Genomic DNA, 14,052 nt, shown 5'->3' on the forward strand with positions numbered 1-14,052 from the left:
CGGAAGAAACTATACCACATGTATTTTCCACTTAGTTTCATCTTCTAGAAAACAAAAAAGTAAAGTAAAGCAACCTGTAATTCCTCCAGAAAAGGCCCTTCTTAATGTCTTGCTGGCTATGAAACATATTATGAACTGAATTAATAGTGGATTATGTGGCAAGTGAACATTTAATACGTGTACATTAATGATTAAATGTAGTTCTCACAGCAGTGTTGTGAGGCAGCTTGTAATTCTCATATTGAAAAGAAAGAAAGTTGTAGGGCTAGGAAGGCTTCCACAAAAGCCTCCAGTAATGCAGCAGAGTGGTTGTGGCTCTCACAGGTAGAAAGAAAAATAATTGTGTTATTTTTATTTGCAATGCTTAAATGTTTCCTATAGCTATTTAAAAACTTTTAGTTATCATGCCATACTTTGCTTGTAAAACACATTAATATAATAAAACCATCAGCTATTCATTATTTTGTATCTATTTTTATGTATACACATGCATAAACACACACACACACACATTTTTGGGGAGTGCCAGAGAAATAATCCATTGCTTCTGAGTTTGACCGTGGGAGAATAATTTAAGATGGGTCATTTTCATAACATTAATTTTCAGAGACAAGTTTTTATGTGAGACCAAACACAAAACATATTTCTCCATCAATCTCCACAACAGAAAAGGGACCGTGCCTAGAGGAAAATGTGTGAGCCCAGTGTGAGCCCACTGCAACGTCACTGAATTAGACCCATTTTTGCTATGTATAGTGATCTGAATCTGTAACTTGTTTCTTCCATAAAACCACCATTCCATACAAGTTTGCAGAAATTTTCTTCCCAAGGAAAGAAATCTGCATCAAATCTTGGTGACATGAAATACTGCAGTCCCGTTTACAAAAACACCAAGGCTCCAGGTACAGTTTTGGTGTTCACCATGCTGCAGCTTCTGGGATCAGTGGGAGATCAGGAACAAGAACAAAACAAAGCAAAGAGAATAAAGGTAAGCAGTAAAGTCTTATTTCCAGAGTGTTCACCATAAAATAAAACCATCCACTCCTACAGTTGTGTGGGTACCCTTTATAGCAGGGTAATGCACCTCTAAAATAACTAGAACACTGATGAACTAGCCAGGGTCAATAAAGATGATGTAAACTGACTCCCAGATCCAAGGTGTAGCTAAGGGTAAGAGAGACACCATCATCTTTCTAATAATGAAGCATGGACCCAAGCTTTGCTCTTTACCTTGCTTGTCAACAAATCACTCATCCTGTGATGTTGCTTTAGCATAGCTCAGAGGTAGATTCAGACCAACAACTGGCCCCACGATGCTCAGCCATGATGTGATGTAGTTGACATTTCTAGGAAACAAGGGAAACACATGTAATATAAATTCTGTATCACAGTTTCTGATGGAGAACCAGAAAGTGGCCAAAAGGAAGAGAAATTAGGCCTTTCCCTAAGATATGGGCTTGCTTGGAATCCCAGAATCCCTATGCCAGCCACATGGTGTAAGTTTGGTTTGTGACCCTGAAGTATATTATGATCCTTCACTAACGTAGTTGAAGGGGAAGACAGAACTGGGGCCTCTGACTTCTCCTGATGGCCCAAGCTTTCATTTGAATTTAAGCAGTTATTGAGCTGGCTGAGTGCGGTAGGTAAAACAAGGGTGCTGAGGTAAAAATGTCTGTTTTCAAGTCCCAGTCCTACCTCAAACTAGCTGTGTGACTTCAACAGAGTCACCTGACTCCTCTGTGATTTAGCCTTCTTGTCTGAAAACTAAGAGAAACCGTGGTTGGTATTTAGTTCTGGGATGTAATAAAAGCCCAATGTGTTCACACATCTAAAACTCAGGATACTTAGCACACAGCCCAAATCAATGTGTTCACCATTACTATTAGAAAGAATATTTCTTATTATAGCCCAGCTTTTAGAGTTGTATGAAAAGATTTATACTTTTAAAGTCAGAGTAAAGTACACTGTGTCTTGAAGATGTTTCTTACCTATTGGTTTCCTGAGGATTCTTCAGCACAGCGGTCATGAATTCATTTGTCTTGCAGGGATGTAGAACAAAGAATGGTTGCCCAAGTATAGGATGCTCCTGTAACAATTCAAACTGTCACCGAACTACATTGAAAAGTTAAACAATTTGTTTTACTTCTTATTTTTAAAATGTGTATACCATTTCTCTTCCTCTCTCTGTGTGTGCACACATATGCACATGCGTGTTTGCACACAAGCATATGTGCACATGTACACATGTGATCTGAGGACAACTTGCAGGAATTGTTCCCTTCCTTTCACCATTGGGATCCTGGGCTTGACCTCTGGTCATCAGGCTTGGTTGCAAGTGCTTTCATCACTGTGGTGGTTTGAATGAGAATGGACCCCTTAGGCTTCTATATTGGAATGTTTATCCATAAGAGAGTGGCACTATTTGAGAAGGATTGTAAGGATTGGATTAGGAGGTATGGCCTTGTTGGAGGAGTGTGTTACAAAGAGTGGGATTTAAAGTTTCAAACCTGTGCAAGGCACAGGTTCTCTCTTGGCCCATGGGTCATGAAAGATTTTGTCTACTGCATGCATGCCACTATGCTCACCACCACGGTGATAATGAACTAAACCTCTGAAAATGTAAGCAATTAAACTGTTCTCAATTTAATGTTTTCCTCTGTAAGAGTTTCTGTGGTCATGGTGTATCTTCACAGCAATAGGACAATGACTAATACACCTACTAAACCATATCACCAGCTTCTGCTCTTTCAAGATAGACATCTATCTTAAATTCCATGTCACTGATTAACATTCAGGTCGACTTTCTACTTTGAAATACAGTTATAATCCAAACATGACAAAGGGTGTGGGAAGGAGCTATTCACTGATTTACTGTCAAACACAGTGGGGCCACACATGCCATTTACACACTATAAATTAGATAAATATCTGGTTCTTTCTTGGTTAGTGATGTTTCTCTTTGGCTTAATAATTACTCTTTATTTTTCTTCACTGATGTATAAGGATACCAGAAACTTGACAATCAGAACAAAGAATTTTTCTTACGTCTTTGTTAGTAGTTAAGGAAAAAAGTCATTTGCATATTTTAACTTAAATTTGGCTAATGTGCTTGTTGTTTTAGCATGCTATCTTCCTCCCAACATCAATGGGCATGTGCTGTGTGAGCACAGCAGGTGTGTGGCAGGGAATGGCCTGCATCCATTCTCTCTCCTCCTTTTACTGATCTTTATCTCTCAAATGTACAGGGCTGTTTCTATTACCCAACATCCCCTTTGATATAAGTCCACTTCCTCTATAGGGAAATGGCTGGTTATAAGTTGCAGATCATTCTGCTGTCAATTTATAGACGCAAACAATGGGGGAGTTCATAGAAGGGTTCTATACAGTTAGTAATTCATGCACAAGGTCCATCAACACAAAACAATTATGAATGATGAGTTATTTACATTCTTATTTGTCACTGTGATAGATATTATCAACCCAAGTAGCTATGGAGTCCATGCAGATGACTTTGAGGGATAATGCTGGCTAAATATATAAGGACCACAAGAGCTGGAGAGGGCTGCAATTCCAGGGTGTTTCCTACCCTGAGCCAGCTAAGTGGGTCATGTGAAAATGCAGGTCCCACCTGCCAGCTCTTCTATTTGTTAAAATGACCTACAAAATTAGATCATTTAAATGCTCTTAAATTTAAATGTTGACAGAATGTCTTTAAATATCAAGCAGGCTAAATGGAAGAGGCATGTAGCTGGAGCTAGGTTAGGGGCTGCCCATTAGTTCTTCTTGGCTGCTTCTCCTCTTCTCGGTCACCCTACATGGAAGCCAACCCAACAGCAGTTCCCGAGGAGTTTAATTTCTGCCTCTACCCTCAGCCTCAAGCACCTATGCATGACACTCCTCTTCCAGAGGACCCAAGTTTGATTCACAGTACCCATGTTAGGTGATTCACAACTGTCTGTAGCTCCAGCAGTAGGGGAGCTGATGCCTCTTCTGGCCTCTGAGGTACTCCCACATGTGTGTCAGATACACACAAATAAAGGAAAAAACAAAATGCATTGGTGCTGAAATTAGGGGATTTATGTGTGGTGGGGGTGTAACTATGATACGGACCTGGAATTTTTAGCACTATTTGGCCTCCCTAGCTGCCATTTTAGACATCTCTGTTCACTACATCATTTGTTTTCTAGTTTTCTTATTTTTTACCAGCTCCTTTCCCACCCACATTCCTGCCCATTACTGGGCCCGAGGGTCATAACTTAGGTGCACTGTGCCTCTGGCAAGTCTCCTGTGCAACTTGATTCATGATTCTTCATCTGTCTTAAGCTAATATTAATTAATTCAATATGTATTTATAAGAGAAATCACTTTTCATGTGTCTCCCAGGAATAGCTCTAGGTACACATTTGTAGACTAGCATATCTCTAGAGTAAGCAAAGTCTCTGGTGTCATAGAATTTGATTCAAAGGCAGGAGACAGCCAACAACACACAGAACACAGGCTCAATGATGCAGATAATAGCAGGTGTTCTGAAGGAAATCTAACAGGGCTATAGAGTCCTAGAGGGCTCTCATGGATGAAGCACCAGCCACCGTGCTGAGAACCTCTGGAAAGAGTCTGTACTCTTCACTCTGAGTTTCCTGAAGGACTTACTGACTCATGCAGAACAGTTCACTATACAGTCGAGGACTTGCCTCTTAGAGGAGTATGGTCTACATTTTACAAGACCTCAAAAGAACAATCCAGGATATTCATAGACACAGTTCAGCTGAGAGAACTGTTTTCCCAGAGAAGGCCAAGAAACAAGGGCACTACAGCTCTGTTGGCTGGCTGCTGTGTAGTAAAGACTTGGGCTCTTTGTTATCTTTGCTCACTCCATACAGAGAATGGGTAAGAGTGCATACAAGCTCTGTAGTGAAGAGTCCTGTTCTACCAAAGAGGAACTGTGAGTTTTAGGAGACCCTCAATCATTTTCTGTCTCCTTCCTTATTAGATAGAGTGATTGCAACTCTTCAATGACATAACATCAGAAATGTGCACAGAAGAATGCTTGACAGAAACTTCATGCTTAGTTATTGTTATGAGCAGTTTTTTTGCCAGCCTGGTCCCACAGCCGTGTCAGCCCCAAAATAACACAGAGAGACACTATTAATTATAAAGCTGTTGGCTAATGGCTAGAGCTTATTGGCTAGCTCTGTCTTAGCTATTAACTCATTTCTATCAATCTAAGTGTTTCCGCGTGGTGTTACCGGGGAGTGAGAGACCCCCGACCTCTTATTCCTCTCACAGACTACTCTTGACTTCTCTTTATTAACCTCCCCCAGAATCCTCCTTGTGTCCTAGTCCCACCTATCTTGCCTTCCTATTTGCCAACAGTGCTTTATTAATTAACCAATAAGACAGCATATTACAGAATGACATCTCCCATCAAGTTATTAATTAATTCATAGCTAAATAGACCAGAATATAACATTCAGACTGTGGTCTTACAGTGATGGCAAAGATTTAATACTAGTACTGGTTTTACTGAAGGTTTTTTTTCTGTATGAGACCCTGGATTCAATATTCTAATCACACACACACACACATGCATGAATGCACAAGAACACTCTTGTAGATTTGCAGCATTAAAGAAATCACTGATTAGTATCTTACGATTTAGGAATACTTGACAACTGATTACAACTACAAAAAAGAAATGTCTGAGTTAATGAAAGATTTAGATATATAGGATAACAAGGATTATCAATATATTGCTTTTCAAATTATATTTTCATTTATTTAGTATGTAAGTTGGTAAGTATGCATAGGTCAGAGGACAAGTTGTAGGAGTGCCTATATCCTCCTACCATGAGGGCCTTGGGGAGTGAACTCATGTTGTTAGGGATTTTTACCCACTGATAATCTTACCAGCCCTTGTTTTGTTTTTTTGAGACCAGATCTTAATATATAGTTATGTCTGGCCTAGAAATTACTATGCAGTCCAGGCTGGCCTCCAATTCGTGGAAATCAATTTGCCTTAGACCACTGAGTGATGGATTATAGACGTGAGCCACCACACTCAGTTAAACTGAAAACTTAGGCATTAAAAAAAGTTTTAGTAATTGCTCTGGTTTCCTTTGAAGGGCAATCCTGGGATGGAGGCAGTCGCAGGAGGGCAAGAAGGTTCTGCAGGCATCTCTGGCTGATGGAATGCCACAAACGCAGGGGAGAGACAAGGGCTGCCAGGAGATGAAAGCCAAGATTGGCTTGAACAGGATCTGAAGTCTGAGTGTGTTTCACCCACTTGCTAGCCAGTAGCAAGAGGGAAGCTCCATGGGCTCGATGCATTTGAACACAATCTCTATCAACCTATAAACTCTACAGACACAGCTGGGCCACAATGAAGAAGATAGGTGAATATTCTTTAAATGAAAATAAAAACCCAGACATAGGGGCAGACCCATGGGTATAATTTCACTCTTTTTAGAGACTGAGGCAGAAAGATCATGAGGCTGCCCACCAGCCTGAGGAGCACGATGAGACTTCATCTCAAACAAACAATAACCAAAATAGCAATAATGAAAACAACAGACAAATGAGAGGCTACACTTACAGGGAAGACACGTTCAGAAGATGAAGCCCAAGAAAGTTTCTAAGACAAATAGAAGCGACAGGAACAGAAGCAAAAAGAGCCCTCAGAGGAAGCCATTAGAATCCAGGGTTGCTGGAATATCCTGCCCAAAGTGTTCAGTTTTCAAAGAAATTTATGGCATACATAAAACACATAGGGCGATGTATTTAAAAGCAAAAATGGACTCTGAGTGGGCAAAAATGTTGAATTTACCAAGAACTCACACCAAAGATTTAAAATATGTTTACAGAACTAAAAGGCCAATGATGCCAATTCTTCAAATTGAGTGATGTCAGTACAGAAAAACAAACCTCAGGAAGAAGCTGATGGAATTCCCCACTCACAGAAAAATGCCTGACACAGATCTTCCAGGTACGTTCACCAATGGATGTAAGACAACAGGAGAAAGAATCAGTGGATTTAAAGACACGTTAAAGGAAATATTCACTTTGAAAACAGGAGGTGGAAAACTATGGAGGAAATGACCCCTGGAAGATATTTCCTGTACCAACTATAGAAAGTTGATAGAGGCCCTTAAAAAGGAAATGAATAAATCCCTTAAAGAAAAACAAGCCAGGCATTGGTGGTGCATGCCTTTAATCCCAGCACTAGGGAGGCAGAGGCAGGTGGATCCTTATGAGTTTGAGGCCAGCCTGGTGTACAGAGCTAGTTCCTGGACAGGCTCCAAAGATACACAGAGAAACCCTGCCTCAAAAAACAAACAGACAAACAACAACAACAACAGAAAGAAAAAAAATAAGATAACACAAACCAACAGCTGAAGGGAATAACTAAAACTGTTTAATATCTGAAAGTGGAAATATAAGCAAAAACCCAAAACAAACTGAGGAAATTCTGGAAATGGAAAATTTAGAAATTTGAACAGGAACTACAGAAGCAAACTTCACCAAAAGAATACAAAGGTTATAAGAAAGAAGATATGACAGAATAAAGGGATACATCAGTCAAAGAAAATGTTAAATATAAACAACAACAACAACAATCCCCCCCAACCAAAAACCCTGACACAAAATATCCAGAAGATTCGAGACACTATGAAGAGACCAAACCTAAGAATAATAGAAACAGAGAAAGGAGAATAATCCCAGTTCAAAGGCCCAGAAAATTTCTTCAACAAAATCACAGAAGAAATGTCTTAACCTAAAGAAGGAGATGTCTATAAAGGTACAAGAAGCATACAGAACACTAAATAGAGTGGACTAGAAAATAAAATCCCCTCACCACATAGTAAAGCCAGGCATGGTGGTACATGCTTGTAATTCCAGTACTTTGGAGGCTGAGGTGGAGAATGTGGAAGTTCAAGGCCAGCTGGGCTACACAGTGACACCCTGTTTCAAAACACAGACTATGATTTAATTTATTTAATTTTATTTTATTCAATCAATTTACGTGACATAAAATTATATAAGACACAGTTATGGCACTGTAGAGTTGGGTCATGGTGTATATGGGTATGACAGCTGACAGCAGCATTACAAAGGAGACAGGAAGGAACGGTAGATGACCAAAAGTAGGATCAATGTGGGACCCAGCTTTGAATCATTAGGAAACCAATAGCGCTCACTCTGTATAGAAAAATGTTGGTTTGGTGTGATTTGAGTTCATATACTTCCTCATTTATTCATTTATCAAGCAATATTTCTTATATAATTTTCAATTTTTATGAAAAAGGATCTGTAATTCAAAAACATGACTACTAGCTGGGCAGTGGTTGTGTACGCCTTTAATCCCAGCACTTGGGAGACAGTGGAAGGTGGATCTCTGTGAGTTTGAGGCCAGCCTGCTCTAGAAAGTGAATTCAAGGACAGCAGAGCTATACAGAGAAACCCTGTTTTAACCCCCTTGCCCCCACCAAATATGGTTGCTTTCATGGAAATTTTCATTTTTGAGACTGGGTCTCATGTAACCCAGGCTGACCTCAAAGTATACACGTAGCTGAGAACAACTCTGGACTTTTGATCCTCCTGAATCTACTTTCAAGTGCTCGTATTATAGGCAAGGGCTACAATAGCTCACTGTCATTTCCTTCCCCTCCCTTCTTTCCCTGACACAAAGCCTCTCATGCAGTCCAGGCTGTTCTTGAACTCATTATACAGTAGAAGATGACCCTGATTCTCCTGTCTCTACCTCTCAAGTGCTGGGATCGCAGACATGAACACAGCATGTTCTTGGAGACCTCTTTTTGTGTGTGTGTTTTAAGAATTTAATTGTTTTAAATTTTAAATTAGAAATTAACCTTGTGTCTTTGTATGTGGATACATGCATGTGAGTGCATGTGCCTGCAGAGGCCAAGGGAATTGGACCCCTTGGAACTGGAATTAGAGGGTTGTGAGCCACTATGTGACCAAACCTGGTCCTCTGGGAAAGCAGGCAGTGCTCATAACCCCTGAGACATCTCTACAGCACTCATGGAGAAGGTGATGCCACAGAAGTCACAGAATTCAGTTACAGTGATCTCAGCCAAATATTTTCAGGTAAACAGGTCATCTATTAATGGTAGCCACGGGCAGTGAGTGACCTGGGCTAGGAGTTGTAGCAGCCACCTGCAGAGCAAAGGAAATTCTTACTATTTGTAGACACTAAAGTAGAGGTCTCTGAGCTTGGAGGGTAGGGGTCTCTGAGCATGGAGGGTAGAGGTCTCTGGACTTGGAGGGGTAAGGTCCCTGAGATTAGCAGATTAGTGATGATATTAGATAGGATATAAGACTACAATTCAGGAAGTTAATCCTATACTCTTACTCTCTCTTGGGGCTGCTACATGCTAGGAGCTTAGCAGTTCTGTGATATACTAGATGGGATCTAATGCATGGCTGATCCCCTCTACAGGGGCAGCCTCTGTGATCTAACATTAGTTTTTTGTGCATATATAAAATAACAAGAAAGAAAATAATATCATGGAACACTATTTAGAAGGAGGTAGTATCCAAGGAGTTTAGGGATGCTGACTTTGATTCAGGATACCTCTGGCTGAAATTGGGATATAGTGGTGTTAATGTCAAGCTTCCCTCTGTCTTCATCCCATACAGAGGGCCAAGGTGGTATCCGAGTCAGGGGCTGGTATTCCAGCTGGACTAGAAAGGAGTGGTTGTTTCTTCATCAGGAGTTTGAAGTTCCCAGAAAGTTTTGGGAGTAAGTGGAGTCAACTGGGCTACAAGTTGTCTCTGAGAGCTGCATCCTCTCTAGGATGGGAGGAGAACTCAGCTCATACCTGGTTTAGTGTGGGCTGTGCTATCATAGAGGTCCTATTAATCACCAGTGTTCAGCATCATTTTTTAAAAAGTTGCTTTTGAAAGGCATCTTATGTACTGTCTTTATTTTCTGTGTGCATATATTTTGCCTGTATGTATGTATATGCACTGTGTCTATAGCTAGTGCTGGATGCTGGGGCGGGCCAGAAGAGGGCGTCAGGTACCATGGAGCCTGAGCCTAGGACAGCCCTACCCTGATCCTCTACAAGAACAAGCACTCTTAACTGCAGAGCAACAGCTTCCGCTACAGCCCCAGGTTTTTTAAATATGGAAGATTTTTTTTCCCGGTTGGGTACAGGAATGTGACTGGCTGGATTTCAGGGGGTCAGGTCCTTTACTAATGCTGGCTACTCTCAAAGAGGGAAGCTGGAAGAGGAGATCCAATGGCAACCCCTCAATACTTCTGAGTCCCATACAGTCAGTTGATCCTACAAACCTAGAAATTTCTGTTCAGACCAAGGAGGAATCTTAGTTAGAGTTGTCATTGCTTCGATGAAACACCGTGACCAAAGCAAGCTGGGGAAGAAAGGGTTTATTCCAGGTAACTTAACTCTTGGAGGTAACAGTCCTTCACTGAGGGAAGTCAGAACAGGAACTCAAACAGGGATGAAACCTGGAGTCAGGAACTGACATAGGCCACGGAGGAGTGCGGCTTACTGGCTTGCTCTGTATGGCTTGCTCAGTGCTTTCTTATAGAACCCGGAACCACCAGCCCAGGGATGGCACCACCCACAGAAGGCTGGGAACTCCCTCATCAGTCACTAAGTAAGAAAATGTCCCACAGGGTTGCCTATGGCCTGACCTTGTGGAGGCATCTTCTTAATTGAGGTTCCTCTTCTCAGATGACTTCAGCTTGTGTCAAGCTGACATAAAACTAGCCAGCACATCAGGGGAGAAAGTTTCAAATGCTCTGATGTATGAGACCAGGGAAGACAATTAGTCGGGACAATAATTTTCAAAAGCTACTTCTCTGCAATGGCCCTTTCTTTTAAAACTGATTCCATCAGGAGATAATATCTGAACTTTCCACTTTCTCTGCAGATAACCAGATGTGGAGATGAAAGCAGTCCTTAGTTTACTTAGGAATTAAGTGTTGGAATCAAAGAAAAAAAAAACTAACTAACTAACTAAACTCCTACACCTGATTTGCTTAATACACTTTTTAATTTTTTTCAGACATGAAATAACATCAAACCTGGCAGGATCTTTCTAGTGGTATTCATTTTGGATCAGTCTGAGAGGTAAATCCGTGTGTAAGTGCTACCATCTGCTGTTAGTACCAGTGAACTAAGCAAATGTGCACACAGAAAAGCATCCGTGAGGAAGTACACAGCCAATGCTATGTTAGGCTTCACAACTCAATGAACCCTGGAACACGGGTCTACTACACGGTTTTCTGTGGAAACAGAAATGATGGGTCTGATTTCTATCTCTATAACTCCAGAGGAGTTACATAGGCACATTCTCTTATGAAATTTAATTTTGCAATGGTTAAATGTATCATAAAGTAAGTCTGATATGATTCCTGGGAATTGCTTTTAGAACTATTAGATGTGACTATCATAGGAGAATGATAATACTACACCTTCATCTTACATGTAATAAACATGACAAATCACTTGGTTCATTTCTTAATTCTCTCAGCTCGCTGGGAGGGCACAGATACAATTTCACATACTGAGCTTTCGTCTGTTTTCATACCCCAGACCGATCATTGCTTCCACTCTGAGCACATTCCTTAGACATGGAGAAAGGTTAGGCCGGGTGATGGCAGCACACGCCTTTAATCCTAGCATGTGGGAAGCAGAGACAGGCTGATATCTGTGAGTTCAGGGCTACTCTGGTCTACACAGCAAGTCCTAGGACAACCAGAGCAAATTGCAAGACCCTGTCTCAACAACAAAACAAAACAACAAAAAATGGAGAGAGGCATCTTCCTCATCCTCCCCTTGTGTAGGGGGAGAGTGAGCACCAGCAGTGGTGTGTGTATCCTCTGCCACAGCATCCCTCTGAGGAGGGCTTTGCTCTGGCCATATTGAGGCTTATACTTAATGCCATTCATGTAACGATGGCAAAGGCCCTTCACACCCCCAGACTCAGCTCATCACACTGCAGCTCATCCTGCATCCAACCAGACTCGATGTCTAGGATGGTCCCTTTCTCCATCTCTCAACTCTAGTTCACCCCTTCACATCTATTTACATCAAGATCATGTACATTCATAAACTTCTATGAGAAGTATACAGAGTTGAGGAAATAAAGAGGAAAAGGAATGACACCAGATTTGATCACCTGTAAACTTCCTTTCAGACCCTTCACACACATATGCTCACAGCTTCTGTTGCTTTTTGTTTAATGAGCATGTGCTCATGAGGAGCCTGCCCTGTGCCAGTCCCTGTCATAGGGATTTCAGGGATCCTCTCTAAGTATTGTTACCTTCTGTTTTACTATTTGCTTTACACTTTGTTTGACCTGAATCTTTAAAAATGTGTGTCTCGGTGTGTGTGTGTGTTGTATGCACATGCTCCTGCACATATGTAGACACTGGAGAAAGATGTCACGGGTCCAGCTCCACCACTTCCCATCTTAGTCCTTTTAAGACAGCACCTGTCACTGCACCTGGAGCTTGGCTGTGGCCAGCAAACCCTAGTGATCCTCCTGTCCCTGCTTGTCACAGCACAGAAATTACAGGTGTGTGTGGCTATGCCTAGTTGTCCGTGCGGGTTCTGGGGATTAGAACTCATGTTTTTGTGCTTGTACAGCAATCACCACTATCTGATGAGCTACCTCTACAGCTCCTACTCTTAATCTCTTAAATGTTCTACAGGTGCTGAGGAAAACACGAACAGAGAATATATAATCTTCATTTTCTGGGTACACATCAAGGTAGTTCATTTGTAACATCATTGCACGAATGGCGTTCAACAGGAGGCTCAGAGTGGCCAAAGCCAAGCCCTCCTTAGAGGGGTGTGCGACAAAGAGTACAGCATCACCACCCAGGCACCGCTGATGCTCGCTCTCCTCCTACACAAGGGGTGGGCGAGGAAGACTCCTCCCTCCCTTGTGCCTTATTTTCACAGATACGCGTTCAGGTCTCTGTCCTTGTTGCCGGTGACTACCAGTTTCTAAGAGGAACGGAAACTCTCCTATAAGTGTGAATTTTTCCATTTCTTCTTATAGTTTATAAGTTTTTGTTTCATACACCCCAAATCTGTGTTATTAAATGCATAGAAGTATACCTTCCTAGAGCATTGGGTTTTAATATGTTGTGATTATATTTACTCTGATTATACTGACAAGAAAGACTTTTATCTCATGTCAGTATAACCATACCGGCTTTTTAGTCATGTTACTGGAAAATAATTTGACTCACAGTCATTGTATATCTTTACTTAAGGTAAAAAAGAATATAGGTTAAAAACAATACAATGTGCTGTTAGTCTGGAGGGTCTGTTCACTTATATTTCTGTAATCAGATATAATTTGATTTCTTCCCTTTTATTATGGACTTTAAAACTTTTCCTATTTAAAAATTTTATTTAATTGTATTTATTAGTTTTTAAAGTTAGCATAAAAAGTAACAGTTTCATTGTGACATTTTCATTCTCTTTATTCTTCTCCCTCCTCCTCCCCGCACCCGCCCCATCCTCCTGTCCACTTCTTACTGGACACTTTCCTGTTCCCCAGTGTTCCCTCTGTCTCACAGCACAACCAACCTATGTATTTTTAGTCTCTTTATTTTGGCTCCTCCATCCCTTCCTTTGTTGATTTCTTCTGGATCTAATATAGGAGTAAAAATTTATTTGAGTTTTATTTTTAATTATGTATGTCTATGTGTATGTGCTCATGAGTGCAAATGTTTGTAGAGTCCAGAAGAGGGCGCTGGATCTCCTGACATAGGCACTAGGTTAGAACTCAGGTTCTCTGCAGGAGTTGTATGCAGTCTTAATCACTGAGCCATCTCTCCAGCCCCGGGGGGAGGGGGGAGGCTTTTCACATTATCCCTTTTCTTTTATTCAGGTTGAACATTACATGTATTTTTAATTTTAAAGCTATCCCCAAAATATTTAATTAACTATTTTTCTTAATAAAAATCTATAATTACTCAGTATCTTTCTCTTTCCCCAAGCAATTGAAGTATTGGAGGATGATTAGCTCCATCTGTTCTGCCTT

At 41.0% G+C, this 14,052-nt stretch overlaps 1 protein-coding gene across 3 annotated transcripts in view; it reads right to left on the reverse strand.

The window, feature by feature from the left end:
* Window positions 1-862: 862 nt before the first annotated feature.
* Window positions 863-14,052, reverse strand: part of Atg10 (autophagy related 10) — a 248,271-nt gene continuing 235,081 nt past the window's right edge. The window contains exons 5-7 of one of the 3 annotated variants that reach the window (XM_051182951.1): window positions 1,989-2,086; window positions 1,231-1,346; window positions 863-934 (exon numbers count right to left, since the gene is read on the reverse strand). In XM_051182951.1, coding sequence (XP_051038908.1) covers window positions 1,247-1,346; window positions 1,989-2,086 — 198 coding nt within the window. In that variant the 3' untranslated portion in view covers window positions 863-934; window positions 1,231-1,246. The remainder of the gene's footprint in view (window positions 935-1,230; window positions 1,347-1,988; window positions 2,087-14,052) is intronic. The other 2 variants (XM_051182950.1, XM_051182949.1) reach the window with 2 other exon arrangements.

The sequence above is a fragment of the Phodopus roborovskii genome, unplaced genomic scaffold (assembly GCF_943737965.1).
Source record: "Phodopus roborovskii unplaced genomic scaffold, PHOROB, whole genome shotgun sequence".
Lineage (NCBI taxonomy): Eukaryota > Metazoa > Chordata > Mammalia > Rodentia > Cricetidae > Phodopus > Phodopus roborovskii.